General features: G+C 36.7%; 1 protein-coding gene across 1 annotated transcript; it reads right to left on the minus strand.

The window, feature by feature from the left end:
- Window positions 1–1,484: 1,484 nt before the first annotated feature.
- On the minus strand, window positions 1,485–17,151 carry sema7a (semaphorin 7A). Its single transcript, XM_056264906.1, has 14 exons — window positions 16,994–17,151; window positions 16,685–16,818; window positions 16,003–16,041; window positions 15,808–15,903; window positions 12,371–12,461; window positions 12,093–12,203; window positions 9,635–9,777; window positions 8,700–8,878; window positions 8,453–8,561; window positions 7,347–7,542; window positions 6,061–6,176; window positions 5,553–5,698; window positions 2,046–2,101; window positions 1,485–1,933 (listed from the first exon to the last, which is right to left on the minus strand). Exons 1-14 carry the CDS (start codon window positions 17,115–17,117, stop codon window positions 1,566–1,568), a joined length of 1,908 nt encoding a protein of 635 aa, XP_056120881.1. The 5' UTR covers window positions 17,118–17,151; the 3' UTR covers window positions 1,485–1,565.
- Between the last annotated feature and the right edge of the window lie 303 nt (window positions 17,152–17,454).

A 17,454-nucleotide genomic window follows, 5' to 3' on the forward strand; every position in this document is an offset into this window, starting at 1 on the left:
TGTTCCTGTTGAACCTCCAAAATAACTGAAGTGAGAGTAACGTTTTATTAATCTTTAATATTTATATGAATCTTTGCAAATCGCTAGATGCACGCTTCACAATGAATGCGTCTAAGGTTTACACTCAGGGTACATTACGGCATGTTTTCTATGTACGAGGTTCTCAATATAATTCATAATCCCACGTTTATACTGAACAACGCGTTATGGTTATTGTGTTACAAACGGTGTACGCACAGAACAGAGAGGCGGGGTGAGCAAAGCTCATTATCATTTAAAGTCATATGCACTGAAACGGCGTGCTGAAAACAGAGCTGTTTTTGACCAGGTAAAATAAGTGTTTTCTTACAATACTAATGATAATTTTTAATTAAAGTAGATTACAAAGTTTTAATTTAGACTCTAAAGAATCATATTAGCTTGTACAAAAATGGCATTATATGACCCCTTTAAAGGGCATATTGCAGGTTAGGACCCAACGAGTCAATGTATAGACAAATAATGTACTAACTAGATTTTATACTTATACTTACAAAAAATATATAGGCCTACTTATAAATTCGCTACAGAGGCTTCTGGAGTCGTTTTTGTGAGAAAATGTTACTCCCGCATATTAATTACTATGATTTTGACTAATGTTAACTAACTAATTAACAAAATAATTTTGTGCTGTGATGAACAACACCATTGCGAATACAAAAATTAGAATGAATGTTTAAAACATTTGCATACTACTCAGAAACAGAAAGTAGCCTACCACAGATGCTTTGTTTACGAGGTAACCAGGGTAACAGCTGGATTTCTACTGCTCCATCAGCGCCATCTGTTGTCCGAGAGGGAACGTGCATTTTTCATTCACTGCGTCTCCTTCACTTGTTCCGCTATGCGATTCTCATGCGTGTTGCACACACACACACACATGCCTCTTTAACGCAGCATACAGCGGTGTTGTGCACTTTGCTGGTTGATAAAGTATTCTTAAAATGCATTCTAAAAATCGGAATAATTCGTAATGAATAATTATTCAAGGTATTTTAAAGTGCCGCACGTTAACAATACCGTGCATGTTCATTATCGTGATACATCGTAGGCTATTAACGTATATTTGCACGTCTAATTTAAATTATTTTATATTAATATAGGCCTACGCCTACCACTAAATTGGTGAATGTTTTAAAAAGTGACTTGTGACCAATAGTGCAGCATCTGAAATATTCCTTCAATTTACTTCATAGAAATGGTTTTTGTTTTTTCAGAAAAAATCTAAATCCTGAAACTTTCCGAGCATTTTCAAGTTCCGAAGACAGAAGCCCAAATTCTCATTGCAGTCTCAGACTTTGGACCCCACTGTATACACTCAACAGATGGCAAGCGTGTAATCTAAGACGGACACTTTCTTACTTTTACTTCAGTGTTTACTTCCCTATAAACCTCACTTGATAAGGCTATAGTCTACACCAGACAACCACTGACACCTGGCAACGTGACAGTGATGGTTTTAATCAGCTTACAGGTCAGAAATGCTGGAGGACAGAAGCACTGACATTTATATAACTACTTTGACCTTAAAGTGAGCACAGATTGAAGGCACTAGTGATAAATGCAGCCATAAACCAGTCCTGGGCTCTGAGCTTGAAAGCATCATTAAAAGCAGGCTTAGGAAAAAGGTCATATTCATTCACAGTTTTAGTGTAATCACGTTCATGGGAAATACATTTGTAATTTCCATACATGTCAGCATTCATGGCTGGGATGAGGAGGAGGCATTCTGATTGAGTCTGCTGGCATGGGCTTCTCTTGTGCCCATGTTCCCATATATAAGTGGCATGATTGGAATCAACAGGACAAGAGAGATAAAACGGGACATCAGTGGCCACAAAGTGTCGGATCGGAGCCGTCGATGATTGTTGCACATCACGTTTGAATCTTCCCACTGAAAAAAACATTTGTTAAATAAAGATACATAAGTTAGGAACATGGTTTTGTCTTTTGTCGTAAAATATTTTTTTACCCAAAAGAATTATGTGATTATTCTTAAAGCATACCTGTTTTTTGGTGACATACGTTAGTCAGTCCATCAGCAATGTTTTGTATTCCTCCTCTGAAACAAAACACAAAATTATTTAAAACGGCTAGGGTGTTGTAGCAGGTTGCCAGGGTGTTGCTATGGAGTTTCTAGCCCAGCAAACAGAAAACGTTCTCAGAACTTTGGCTAACATTGTGGCAAGGTTCTCTCAAAGTTATGAACAAACGTTGTTCCAGTAATGTAAATAGAACGTACGTTTAGAGTTATCTGGGCCCGTTGCACCAGCTGGACCTAAAAACGTTGGACAATATGCGTCCAAGTTCTACCGCAGTGATTGTCCCTGGCTGCTTATTAAAAGTGTGAGCAAGCTACATAGTCATAGAGGACTACGGCAAATGTCAAAGTGCTCATTCTAATTCTGACTGACTGAATTCACTCGGTACAAATTAGATTTTTGTGCATATCTGATTGAAATCCGATCAGATTTAGCAAGTGTGAACGGCAAAAAACATGAATTTTACAAATCCATTTCGAGCTACATTCATATGAATTTCTGGAAATCTGCTTCAGTCTGATCGTATTTAAGGGGGGTGGATTGGAATCCACTGTTGCTTCAATGTATATGTAATGAATGAGTGAAGGTATTAATCAATATTTTTCCTTCTAAATATCAAATGAGTTGAATGACTTCTCTAGGCTTGTGAGATTTTACTTTGTTATAGAAGTTACCAGTGTGATTACTGAAATGTTCTTTTCATGGATTCTTTAATGTCTGTATTTGATATCTCAATGCAGCAACAGTGCTTGCTCATTTAGCCCGGCTTCCAGAAATGAAATACGGACTTGTTTTGTGTTTGAGAAAGGTCTTCAAAGTGTTCAAACATATAGGGGTCATTGAAGCCAATCGTTTAAGGGACAATTTCTTTGTTAAAGCCTTACTTTGCAGTTAGACTAAAGTCTAGCTATCCTTGAGAGAAAGAACGCATTATCTTGATGTTTTGAAACGACTCTCCTGTTTATATTTAGAGCCTGGCCAAATCCAACTTTGGAAAAGCTGTGTGTCAGTGTGTGTGTTAGTCTTCTTGATTGCAGGTTAAGGAACCCCTGGCATTATGGGAGATTGACTGACTGACGCCCAGCAACCCAAATCTGCGACCTGGAAGGTCATGACGTGTCTAAACGTCACAGGGTCTGAGTGTCGGCTGCATAATCTATGGAGATATGCTTCAGTCTATCTGTATATGTGAGGAAAATTACTTAGACTATATGTGTTCTTAGCCAATCAGAAACTGCAACCTGAAGCAAGGACGTAGCTTAGACCTTGGCTTGGTAAATGGTATAATTGCTGTGATCTTTGTCTACGAACTCCTGTGAGAGTCTTGAAGCTGACTTCTACTGACGAAACTGCAAACTATCTTCAGTAAATCTTTTCTTTAATTTATCATAATTCTGACTCCGGGTCTTCATTCATCATATCTGGTTCTGGGTCTTTAACCATTTACCCCTAACAGTATTTCACGTGGTTTATGTGAATTTCTCAAGCTTTACGTAAAACGTAAACGCCAGACGTTGTTAACGAAAACAAGGTTGTGTTGTTTCCAAAGTGCCGGGCGAGCAGAAAATGACACTATAACCGAGACATGTTGTCTATGTGGCTGTTGTTGCTTTTGGTGCATTAACGCGACGTCATTACCATAGAAACCAATGCAGATATTCCGGAAAACAAAAGAGCACAAGATTTAGAATAATCCGTTGGGTGAATAATTCAATGACTCACTCACAAAGACAGTGTAGTACCTACTCAATATGTGATTTTGGACACATTTGAATTTACTTTGAGACCGTTATAAAGTGTTACATATAGTATGAATCAGTTTCAGTTTTCGTTTATGAAAATAACCTTACGACTAAAACTATTGGTCAAAAAACATTTTCGTAAACTGAAATAAAATAGAAATTTCAACATAAATGAAAAACTAAAACTAAACGAAACTAACAACAGTTACTGAAAAACTAACTGAAACAAAATTAGGCTATAATAATTAGCAAAAATAAATAATCGTTTTCGTAATTAATAAGCTCTCATCCTGTACCGGAAAATCACTTTTTTCCATTCCACTGCTACTTTATTCAATGTATGGCCGCTGCGCTCGAGTCTCGCGCCTTTTGCAGCATCACGTGCAAGACACAACGTTGTAAAAACGCAGCACACTCAATTTAAGATAAGTTCAACTTTTAAATGACGCTTATGGAGACCTTGAGCTTTTTCCCCATTCCACTGCCCACGTCTTTTTTTCCGTTTTTCAAAGCAAAACCGCTTTCTGTGTGAACCAGCCCTAAGAAGCAGAACTGGCCAAATAAGTAATTCCATCACGTCTAGACCTTATACAAATACAGATGTACCTTAATTCCAGGTAAGATAAACATCTAATGTGAAACTAGCCTAAACAAGTTAGGCCTACCACACATATTAGACAAGATTCCACACTGAGCAGAAAACAGAAAAAACAAATAGTCTATAGCCCAGAACCTACAGACCTACATTTGTTCAAATAGAAGTATACTAAATGTCTGGTCTGAATAGAACATTTGAATATGAGTATATGATTTTAAACGATGCAATAGACAAAAAGCATAAATGGATAAATACAAGAATAGTGTTTGAAAGGATTAATCATAGAAATAACCTTAAAGAATAATCATAAGCTTATCTTTTTCTTTTACACCACGTTTAACAAGATTTAATATGAATGAATAATTTTTACTTTTTAGTTGCATTTGTTTGGTTCTTTGTTCATCCTCAAAAAAAATTTGTTTATTAGTTTTCACAAGAGTTGTACTGCAAACATTAAACTTTGCTGAAATTAAATGTCTTTAACTGGAAGTGTTCTGTTAACTCTGCTAAACTATAATTACTAAAACTGAAACTAAATATATAAAAACTAAATAGAAATGTGTTCACAAAATAAAAACTAAACTAAAAACTAACAGAACCATTAATGAAACTAACTAAAACTAAACTGAAATTTATAGGAAATCTGAAAATGATATTAAAATAAAATTAATTTAAAAATCGCAAAACTATAATAACCTTGGTATGAATATGACCAGAGTCATTGAAATTCAGACGTAGATCATGGTAATAACTTGTGCAATATTACTAATGTAGAGTTTACAACGTGCAATATTATTAATCTATTTTATCTTTTATGTGTACTTATTTAAATTAGAAAGTCTATTTGTACATGGTCTCTTTTTTTGCACTTTTAAAATGTTTGCTGCTCCTTGCTCTCCCTTAAAATTATATTTTTTATAACGAAGCGACTGAGAAACGCACAATAATTCCAATGTACCTGTACTGTAACGTACCTGTGCAAATGACAATAAACTTTAAACTTACACCTTTTAGAATTTCATTAATTAAGGTGAAATTCAGACATTACAGTTATAACTGCAGTAATAATTCATTCACAGACATGAATAAATAAATAAAACACTAATAAAAGAATAAAAAGATAACGCATACTTTGTTTGTGACGTGCAGCCTCGTTCAGTCCAAGCGCAGTATGGATCGCGGGAAAGAACACATTCCTCACAGGAAGCATTGTAGTCTCGACATCTCTGCAGGTCTAACACGGACAACTGACCAGGACATCCTACGAACAGCTTCTTCTGCAGATAAAAACGACAGCAGTGAAAACAAACACATTCTGAAGAGTCGAAATGGATGTTATTTTTGTTTACAAAGTGTTCAGTGATTCACAAGGCTGCTTGATTACAACACCTTCTTGCAAAGCGTGCATAGTTCGACGAAACACAATAAGGCTGTGTTCTTTTTTTCATCGCATAATTTTCCCTCATTGTCCGTAGCAGGCATTCCTCAAGTGTAGGAAGAATTTAATGACGCCATTTAAATGTGATGTTCTTATTTGCAGCAACTAGGAGTATTCGTAGGAGGTACATTCTCTTCTCTCTATTTATTAAATCTAGTTTTACTCCCAAAATAGCTATTAAGTGTCTCTGGACAAACTAACCTGAACAGAGTCGAGTTTCATTGATTGTATGGGTGCCGAGCCGTTGCACAGATGCGTTTCGGAGATGATAAAAGCTTCGGAGCCGTCCTCCAGGATCTTGAGGATTTCGCCATTGTCTAAGAAGAGCAAAGACAATGAATGGGAGTAAGGCAGTCTGTGGTCTGAAAGAACTAGTGAGAACATTTATTGTAAGCAGGTTCAATAGTAATTTAAAATTGACAGTACAAATAATGGAAAACTTATTAAGGATGGAATACACTGCACGACCTTTGCACTGATTATTTCCCCGATTTGCGGTCTAGAGGAGTCACATGTTGCTGAAAATCAGTCAGTCTGTAGGTTTTGGGCAGTCCGAGTTGACAGATTTAGCATAAAATCATGTAGTGTATGATGGGCACATACAATGATTTTAAGCCAGATGCTAAATATACTGGGAAATGAGCACTGACGAGGACCGTGATGATGCCGGTATTAAACATCTGCTCAAACTGAACCCTTCCAAGCTCCAAACTGTAACAAAATATAGCCTACTTTATTTTGTTCTTCTGTAATTGTTACTCTTAATACTAGGAGAGTTTTATATCATCGCGACAGGTAGAGATCCATCCGTGTTTGATATGTAAAAGACCTGAATATGTAATAATGATTGGCGAAACATTCATGCATTTAAGGGTTAATAATACAAAAATCTCATTCTAAAGGGAACATGTGACGAGAAAACAAATTTACCTTCATCTTTTGAAATAAAATAGTTAATTATACTCTGAAAGTATCATTTAAAACTTCATCCCGAGTCCAAAAAGGACTGCGGTTTTTGGCTGTGTGTGTAGCACCAGCTCTGCACATCCTTCTGAAGGATCCCATGCTTACAAAAGAGTGGCTGAAGTTTATAAAAGTTTCACCATGGGTTGTTGAAACATCAGCAAACCAGTAGCTTGTGCAACCAAGAGCTACATTTAATTTGAAAGCCAAATGGAGTGTTTCAATTTGAGACTTGCACAGCAGCAGCAAAAAAAAAGAAAAAAAGATTGGAATTTTAGGGGTCAGAGAACGTTTTCTTGTGCAAAGAACTTTGACTATGATTTCAGCAGGGGTTCAAAAAAATGATGCAATTGCATAATACGACCCCTTTAAGCAGGAAAAAAACAAGACAAAAGCCGGTAATGAGGGAAGGGCTTTTTATATCAAGTGTATTGTTATTTTCTCTGGTATGAAGGAAGTCACAAAGCAAACATCATTCAATATACAGTAATCTTGAACCAATTTACCACATCCATGACATGTACCTGTTGCAAGCAGCAGCACATTGTGCATGTTTTCATCTGAAGCTTGGACTCGGTCAACAGCTATCTTGGTAAAGTTCTTATTACTTGTAAAGAAAGGTGTGTCTTGTTGAATGGGATGAATCCAGTCCTCCATCTCTGGATAGTCTTTAATAATATGGAGGTCGGGGACTGGAATGGAATTGCTGTTTTTCACACACTGGAAAAGATTGAGTTAAATCAGTTATAATGGCATTTCAGTTAGCAGCATTGTTTGAGGTCTGAGGTTATAACCATCTCATTGTTACCAAGACAAAGGCCATGGCAAAAAATGACTGCGTATTTCCTCAAGTATAAGATTTAAAATAGCTATTGTGTGGAAATGATAGCCTTGGCTCACCAACAATGACTATAGAAAAAAACCATAATGATTCACCTTTGGGTCAAGGGTAAAATGATTGAGGAAGTTGTTGGGCATAAACAGATACACAAAAATAAAACTTAGGAAAAATGTAAATTAAATAAACATTTGCAGTGAACAGGCTTCACTTTAATCAAAGGTTACTCAATACAGTTTTTTTAACAATGTTTTAAAGCAAAAAATAGGATGATCCCATTTGCGATGGACACCACAAGCACAATATTACAAAAATGTTTGGTAAATGCTAATATATTTACACATTTATTCATTAAAATGGTTCTGTGTTCATTTTTAATTTTCATATTACTAAAAATATTATTTTAATGATTTTTTTTCCACAATTAAGTTTTTCTCCACAGACCCCCTTGCGGCCACCTGGGAGTCTCCGGGCGCCAGTTTGACTCAGAACATTGTCATCTTAGAAATAATACCACAATACCAGTTGAGCTATTCATCACTAGCAAATGCGGACAAATCTGGAAACAATATGTGGAATATTGTTGACACGCTCATGGAAAGGTCTTGTGGTGTTTGTGAATGCTAGGACACTGAAAATAAAAACTTCCCTACACATTATTTGACCACAGTGGTTAACTGATAGGTGTTGTAATGCAGCGCAAAACCAAAAGAGGGCAAACAAACAGGACAAACTATAAGATAAACCAAGATGTTTATTCAGATTATTATGGAAGGGAATGTTGTTGCTCACCGTTCCTGGTCTTGGGCTGGGAATGGCCTCAGTATAACCTTTGAAGGAAGATTTCTCAAAAACATAGTCAAGATCCTTCAAGTAGTATATGCAGACAGCAGTAGAGTTCCTATGCAAATGTTAAAAGAACAGATTGTTAACACACACACATGTATATTTTATGCTTGTTTCCAAAGAAGAACATTCTTAACAAGAGGCAACAGAGAGTAAATCCTATTTAAATATCAGAAGATAATGCAGTGTTTACCAGCTGCTGGAGAAGAGCGCATACACTCGCGACTTCCTCCAGTCCTCGGCATGCTGGACGAAAACGTCCTGTAGGCGGTTGAAGTACAACGACTCGCTAGGAATCCCGCAAACGAGTCGTGCCTTCAGGAAGGAGGTCCAGATGTTCTGGAGGAACAGCTTGGGACCGCCCTCATCAACCTATGAGAGATTGATATCTTCACAGGTGGAAAATATTCAGCTGAATTCCAAGCCCAGATAAAAATGTAAAAAACACTTATAATACTAGATGGTTTATGAAAATAATGTTTTAATAACATAATGGGAACGTTAGCAAACTGTTTTCATGCTTGGTGGTGGGTGGTGATGGCGCAGTGGATAAGACACATGCCTTTGGTGTGAGAGACCTGGGTTTGAATCCACTTTGAGACAACAATGTGTCCCTGAGCAAGACACTTAACCCCTAGTTGCTCCAGAGGCGTGCGACCTCTGACATATATAGCAATTGTAAGTCGCTTTGGATAAAAGCGTCAGCTAAATGTAAATGTAAAATGTATGCTTGTTTCTAGAAATCTATCTATCCAACAGTCATGCAGTCATGGCTCTTCTTTCAGTGCTATCAGCAAAGTTATTTGTAAACATCAGCTGAAACAAAAGGCGCTGAAATAAGAGCGATGACTGCATTGCGGGAATTGACTAGTTGGACGCCAGGGAGGCGTGCATTCCTGGAATCAAATTTCAATCTCCGTCACAGCTTTTGTCTTTGTAAGACTTCTCTTTACCACCTCCGCAATAATCATGGTATCCAATCTCTGACAAGCAAATGCCTTTATATGTTAAGGTAGAATGATGAAATTGCTTTTGAAGGTCACTTTTTCCATAATAATTTCTCTCAGACACATGTAGGAAGCCTCATAAAGAACCGACACATCTTTCATATCCAAGTGAGAAACATACCTTACAAACTCTGGCAACTCTAGATATCCAAGGATCAGCTTCTGGGCTCGTGTCCGAGTTTTTTTCACGAAATAAGACGTATATCTTCTCATTCAAGGAGTCATTTTTGCGCTCGGCCAGAAAACTGGAGATAAAAGTGGGTTCTGTGGGGGAGTCCATATAAGTCATGAATTATTTCTTTATTCATTCCACATTTTTACTCATTTCAATGAAACTCAACCTAGGGTGTGACTAGGGTGTATAATTTGATAACTGATGACTCAAGGTCAGCGTTTCTCAAGCTCAGCCAACTCTGTCAGCAAAACTAAAGTGGATTCTCTATATAACATTAGAGGAAGATCTACGAGTTCAATTAGACTAATCTGTCCTAAGTTCATTAAATCTTAGGGAACATTTGGAGATGTCCTCAATAAGAAAAGCAGTTCATACATAAAATACGTGTTTGTCTAAAAATGCTAAAAAGTTTTCTTCTAGTAATTAAATGGGTTAACAGTATATTTGAAAATATACAGAATAATATATTGTGTTAATATATTACAATATATTGAATAATACATAAGGAATTGCCGCTTTTCATATATTGAAAAATACGTGACAATATATTTACTAATCATAATGCATGTAATTTTATATTCAGTGATACACTTCATAATATATAGATGTATTTGTGATCAGATTTGGTACTGCATGTGTAATATATTGCAGATATATTTACTCATGCAACATAAACACACATGTAATCTTATATATTTTTTAATTATTTACATTATAACTAGTTGACAACAGCACAAGCACACCTGCATGTACTAAAGTATTTAGCCAAGAAACTATCACTGTGATGAGGAGTGCACAGTCATTACTTTTAAAAATAGAGTACAGTCTTAATGGACTTCGACCAATCGTCAACCGAACAACAGGCTCTACCCGTCAGCACAATGGTAACCCCGAAAACTCACAGAAATAATAGAGCATTAAACACTAACAGATCTCCCCCTATATTAATATTGAGTAAAACACATTAAATAATGCTTAATTGTAACATTTGCTCTCCTTTAACAGTCGGAAGCAAAGCATGCTGGGAACTAGAAATCTGTTGTAAGTAACTCATTCCATGAATGTGTGTGTATATATATGTGTGTGTGAACATACATTCACATTTATATGGGCACATGTATGTGCAATATATGTACACAATAAAGGATAAAACTTTGTGAATATTACATGTAATGCTATTTTTGTCTTCATTTATAAATATTTCATATTCATTAAAGCTGCAGTCAGCCGTTTTTCCTCTTTGTCGCCATCTCTGTTCGAAATCTGCTATTGCAGTCATTCCCCTCGACACCGCCGCACATATATATTTATATATATTTTATATATATAATTTTTTTTTTTTTTGTTTTAGTACATCAAGTTAAACCTAAAGCTGCAGTCTGGCGTTTTCTCTCTTTGTCGCCATCTCTGTTCGAAATCTGCAATTGCAGTCATTCGCGGAATTATCAACTTTACGTGAGTTACTTCAACACCCTCGACACCGCCGCACAGCTCGGATGAACACAATGTTTGAGAAGAGTGTGAGGCTGTCAGTCACCACACCGGTGTGGATACTGGCATTCAGAATCACAGATTATTATTTTTGGAAGTATGACCAACATAATAATTTCCCCCAGAAAATGTCATCTGAACTAGTAAGTAACATCCACTTTTGTTCTGGTTCTGACATTGCAGTAAATCGCGTTGATTAAATTTAAAAATCGCTTATCATATCACGCAAAACCGTGCAAATTATACTTTGTTCTCAAATTGTTAATGTTAACAACGTCAGCATTGTGTGACTACATGTAATGTTCTTCCGATATTATCCTTGTTTTCGCATGGGTCCGGTTGCAGTCTCTTTTTTTCTGTAGCCACTCCGAAGTCCGAACGAAGTCTTTTGCATTTTACAGCGGGTGAATCTCTAGTTGTCACTGGTGATTGTCGTTTGAACCTTTCTGGATCCGCCATCAAACTGATAAGTTTAATTATATCAAGTGCTGTGAGAAAAGGCTATAAATCTCCACCTCCAACATCCTCACACGCAATATAGCCTACTAGCCGAGACTCCTTCTTTATGTGTACAGATGTGACGTAATGACGCAAAGACATGCTCGAATCTCCCGTGGAAATCCACCAGTACCACTGGAGTTAAAAACATTATTACAAGCTTACCGCATTGAATCGAGCTACGGCAAGCAGATAGTTTTGAACACTGGCTGGTTATGTGTTTTCTCAAATATGTATTTTGGATCATTTTTAACCCCCCAAAAAAGCTACGGACTGCAGCTTTAATAGCCATACATGGTCAATACATATATTGCAGTATATTGAAAAATATAAGCACTAGTTTCCCATATATAATCTATTATGTAATATAACGCATCATATTTTGCAGTATATTCCCATATATTTTTGCACCAACCTGAGACCCATTGGTCATGCATCCATACGCTGATTCGATTTCCAGCTTTTCTTCGAAACTGCAGCAGGGTTCCATCACTGTAAAGAGGAGCTGCTGCATAGAGGTCTCCATCTGAACATATAAAATGGCAACATTCATTACGAAAGAGCTGAATCACCTTCTCGGATCTGTCTATCTGCTTAATGAAAGCCTATTTTAGATAAGCATGTACAATCCTCCAGCTCATTCACAAAGCCTATGCAGATCAAAATATTAAGCGGCTTGTGCTCCGCACTTACCTGCCATCAGAGACAGCGAGTTCTGTGTACATGTGTGAGGTGAGATCCCTGTGCCGTCTACCTCGGTGGAATGATTGCTTTCTGTGGGAAACTTTGAAAAGAGACAATCATTTTAGAGAGCAGCGATATGGCAAGCCATTTGAACATTTATTCATTTGCATGATATGAATGAAAGAGATCTACAATTGAAAAAACAATTACAAATGTACTAATTAAAATTAAAGTTGAGATGTCAAGAATTTCTGCAAGTGCTTACGTCATTTTTTATATTAAGAATTCACATTTTTGCAAGTAATAACTGATATCGAAAATTGGCATTTTACAAGTAAAAATGATCATCTTATATCAGGAATTATTTTAAGTAGTGAAGTTTTAAATGTTGATATCAAAAATTATTTTTTCTCGGAATTATTAAAAGGCAAATTGGCGTTTGAACTAGTAAGACATTGGTTCTCAATCACATATTTGAGCGTTAGAATGTAAATGTCACACAGAAATGACTTCATATTAATACGTTTTCACTAAAGTTTATTTTATTTGTGGTAAAATTTACGACAAGCTGAAACTAGACATGCACATAAAGTACATAAAAATACACTGTAAAAAAAGATGCTGCCTTAGTTTTTTAAGTACAATAATTTTGGATGTGTAAGTCATTTCAACTTGAATTACATTAAACTGACTTTAAAAAAATTATCACTTGATCACTTACACACACATGCGCGCGCGCACACACACACACACACACACACACACACACACACGTGTGTTTACTCTTCACTCATGTCCCTATCAGCTGTTTTTTGTTGTTGGTTTTATTTACTAATAATTCGTTTTTTATTCTAAAGTTAATCATTTTATACATTTGGATTATTGAAATAAATATGTAATTGCAATCAAGTCTTTTCTTTTAGTGGCAACTTATGTGGCATTATTGCAAATTTATGTGGCATTGTTGCAATAACAAGACACTTCAAAAGACCTTGAACAACAACAACAAAAATCTAAACTTTGACAAAAATACTGATTTAATATATTTTAAAATGTTTAAATATACATTCATAACAAAAGCTGTTATAAGAGCAGTTAGTCACATCCAGAAAAAATGAAAGTAGCCTCTGCTGGAAGTATATGGTTATTACACTTTCTGGCTAAAACTATATCGTCCACAAAAAAAAAAAAAACTCCTAACCAGCAGATGGCAGAGTTATGCATCTAACACCTATCCAGAAACGAGTCATATTTAATTTTGATCATCATTATCTGTTTTTTTCTTAAAAATGTAATATTTCATGTGCATGCTAATGGTGTATCTGATAAATTTTTGCCGTAAATAGGTACAAAAGTACTTAAAATCTCCCAAAACACTAGCCTGGTTAAAACCAGACCATTCTCATTTGTAACTGAGTTATGGTCTGGCAAAGCGTCATAGACAAATCATTTCCAGAGGGGCGTCACCAACGGACGTCGCGGATAGACCTAAAACCAATCAGAGCGATGAAGGAGATGACGTATGCAGAGCGGCGGAGAAACATCTCCGAGTGTTGTTCTTTGCTCGGTTTTTAACAAAAAGGAAACGTTCAAATCGCTTAAAACAGACGCGATAGCTGATTCGAACGAGTGATGTTCGACGGCGGCATCCATCTTTGTAACGTAGGCTACAAAATCTGCTTCAAAATCCCAGCGCTGTCGTCATCGTGTAAAGCCCGCCCCAACGTTTATGATTGGTGCCGCGATTGAGCTTGAATGAGCTCTTTGCCAGACTAACTTTCAGAGCAAATCTAAATTTGCCGGAAGTTGTCTGGGTTTTCCCAGGCTACCAAAACACAGCAATTTTGGGGTCATATTATTTGGGGGTCAGCCCATAGACCAGGGGTCGGCAACCCAAAATGTTGAAAGAGCCATATTGGACCCAAAAAAAATAAAAAATATCTGTCTGGAGCCGCAAAAAATTAAAAGCGTTATATAAGCCTTATAATGAAGGCAACACATGCTGTAAGTGTTATATTAGCTTTATTAGTATCAAAATGATAAGTAGGCTACAAATTAGAGCTTAGAACGGCCCAAAAAATCAAGCCCGGCCCGGCCCGGCCCGACACATTAAACGTAATTATGAGCCCGAGCCCGATTTTAACCCGACCATTTTTTAATGCGTGGGTCGTTATAACTGACGTTCTCAACTTTCTTTCTCCCGCCCGCAACATTTGTTTTGTCCCGCTCCCGCCCGCAAATACACTTTTTTCTGTACCTCCAAATACTTTCAAGTTAGCCTACGTGTCGCCACCATACATCCTCCTGATAAATTATTTGTTATTAAAGCATTAAAACACAAACCACTGTTAATTTAACATGAAAGCAAGCAGTTTACTGCGTGCATGGTTTGCCAAGACTGAATGCGCGCAAAGTGCGCTCTCTTAATAATCCGTAAAAAGATGACAGTTCATCGCGATCTCACACATCTCTGTTATTATCAATGAAGCTGACTGCACAATGAATCTTTCATAATATCCACACTTTGTTCATTATAATTAAAGGATTTGCCAGCATACAGAATTCAGCACTGAACAAAAACGTCAGTTTCGAGCGATGAGGGGAGTCTATCTTAAATGCTTCTGATTGGCCATTGCGTTCAAGAAATCAACACATATGTCTGTGATTGGCTATATCGCTCAACGCTGCAAACATGTTATGAATAGAAATTCTGCCCTGTAAATCGTTTCTATTTTGTTTTAGTAGAGTGAGTGCATTACCGCACGCGCCCGCGCTCGCACTCGGCCATCAAATCTAGTCCCGCGCCGCACTCTATTGCGTTGGGAGTGCTCAGCTATCTTTCTCTTTTTCCCCTTGGGATCCATGGCCCATGACACACCCGCCGGTTTGTTTGTTTGTTTGTCAGCCACCGGTCTACCATCACGCCGATCTGACAGACACGTGTGTCACAGTCTATGACGTAAATTCTTCAGTGACAGAAATGTTGAAATTAAATATTTATCATACACATTTTTACAACGTTGAAAAACTTTAAGAATATTTGTCATGTTTTTCCTCATACAGAAATTATATTAAAACAAAAAAAATATTTTTTCCATTTTCAAATTTTTGAAAAAGCTCCAGGGAGCCACTAGGGCGGCGCTTAAGAGCCGCATGCGGCTCTAGAGCCGCGGGTTGCCGACCTATGCCATAGACAAAGAATATAAACAAGCAACAAGGAGCTTATGAGGGTTAAACATTCAAGTTGATTGTACTTAGGCAGCAACTTTTTTTACAGCGGAAATTTTACATGCACAAATAGAGTTGAGTCAAGAAACACATTTTTTTCTCAGTATGGTCTTACTAAAAAAAGTAAACAACATGGCAACATTTGACAGAAACTGCGCAGTTCTAAATATGTCACAGAGACTATGCCAAAAATCTTGCTCTCTACATTCGTTTCTTACCAATTTCCAACACTTTGGCTCTCCTCCATTCGTCCCACATACGAATGTGCAGTCTTGAAATCTCTCAATTACAGTTATTACATTTTCACAAGAGCTCTGTATAGATGGAGGAATATTAGAAAGACTGTTATAAACCACAAAACTCAATTTGTTCTTTTTTTTCTCGCTTCTTCAAAAGTGTAAAAAAAAACTCACCTTACCACATCTTGGTAAGTTTGGATTCAGAGTGAAGTTCTACAGATAAAAATAAAACATCATCTGCATAAATTGTATAGTTTGCATCTCAATAAACAGCGTTTTATTTTATTATCTCGGTCACAAAATCTTCTGAATGCTTCTCAAAAATGTATGTTTTTTTGTTTTGTTTTTAGTACTATGACTACACAATTATTTAACAAACCATATACAAAGCAACTAATCACATGAATGTTTTCTCACTAATCAATCACTCAATTAACATTTAAATAATTGATTGTAACCATAGCACCAGATTGGACATGTTGATGGAAATAAATCTTTCATGAACACCTGATATTCTGCCTTTGTTTGATTAAAATGAACTCAAATAAACTGCACTGACAGATCTGTTTGTTGCTTTTGACCCAGCTGTCTGTGTGGCGTCATGGGCATAATTTCTGACTATCTATTCACAATATATAATTTAACCTATAGGCCGCTCAACATACTAATTACTTCCACTGCCAAAAGTTTCAGTTAACTTCAGTCTTTCACATTGATATGCTACTATTCTTTATATCCCAACTCTGAAATTACTTTGAATAGAATTATAAATATAGAAAATGGCAAAATTATATAGATGCATTGTGATTCCTATAAATATCACATATCATTGATTTACATATTAATGACCAATTACCTCCAAAATCTGACCAGTGTCTACATCAACGTGTAGAACATTATTTAATCCTCCCACCCAGAGGCTCTTTGATCCTTCTTGATGAAATAAGACTGTATGACTATAATTCGTGTTGTATAACAGTAGAGAATCATCTGAGGAAAAAAAATAATAAAACAAACACAATTTAGACCGCATCATTTACAAAACAAATAAAAAACAATAGAATAGAATAGGCTACTAATATATACGCTATATATATATAGGCTATATATATACACACACATACATTTACTAATTAGTTTGACTACAGGGTAAATTTTCTCTTACCTTGTTTTAGTGTTAATCTGGGATCACAAGAGCAAAACACGCACAGAAAGCACGCTCCATAAATAAACCAAGGACACGCCAAAATGCCTTTGATGTCGACAGAGAAATATCGTTTTAGGAGCATATTCCTGCAGAGTCTATCGCTCAGAATAACTCGAGCACATCTCATTTAGAACAGAGCGCTTGCGTAGACAAAAAAAACCCGGCTCGTTTGAGGATATGTACTGGGGGGGGGGTTGGGGGGGGTGGAGAGAGAGAGAGAGAGAGAGAGAGAGAGAGAGAGAGAGAGAGAGAGAGAGAGAGAGAGAGAGAGAGAGAGAGAGAGAGAGAGAGAGAGAGAGAGAGAGGATATCGCGGGATTCACACACGTGACATACACAGTTCTAGACTAATGATAATAATAGTGTGTGTGTTGTTAATATTTTCTAAACATTCACCGTTAATAATTTGCACATGCGCGT

Source organism: Rhinichthys klamathensis, unplaced genomic scaffold (assembly GCF_029890125.1).
Source record: "Rhinichthys klamathensis goyatoka isolate OS25496 unplaced genomic scaffold, OSU_Roscu_1.1 h1tg000228l_1, whole genome shotgun sequence".
Taxonomy (NCBI): Eukaryota; Metazoa; Chordata; class Actinopteri; order Cypriniformes; family Leuciscidae; genus Rhinichthys; species Rhinichthys klamathensis.

Excerpts from the sequence above, each read along its gene's own strand:
- sema7a (XM_056264906.1), bottom strand. The coding sequence starts at position 17,117 with ATGCTCCTAAAACGATATTTCTCTGTCGACATCAAAGGCATTTTGGCG. Across the intron at positions 12,204-12,370 it reads CTCGCTGTCTCTGATGGCAG|ATGGAGACCTCTATGCAGCA; the intron begins GTAAGTGCGGAG and ends TTATATGTTCAG. Across the intron at positions 6,177-7,346 it reads TGTGCTGCTGCTTGCAACAG|ACAATGGCGAAATCCTCAAG; the intron begins GTACATGTCATG and ends TGCTCTTCTTAG.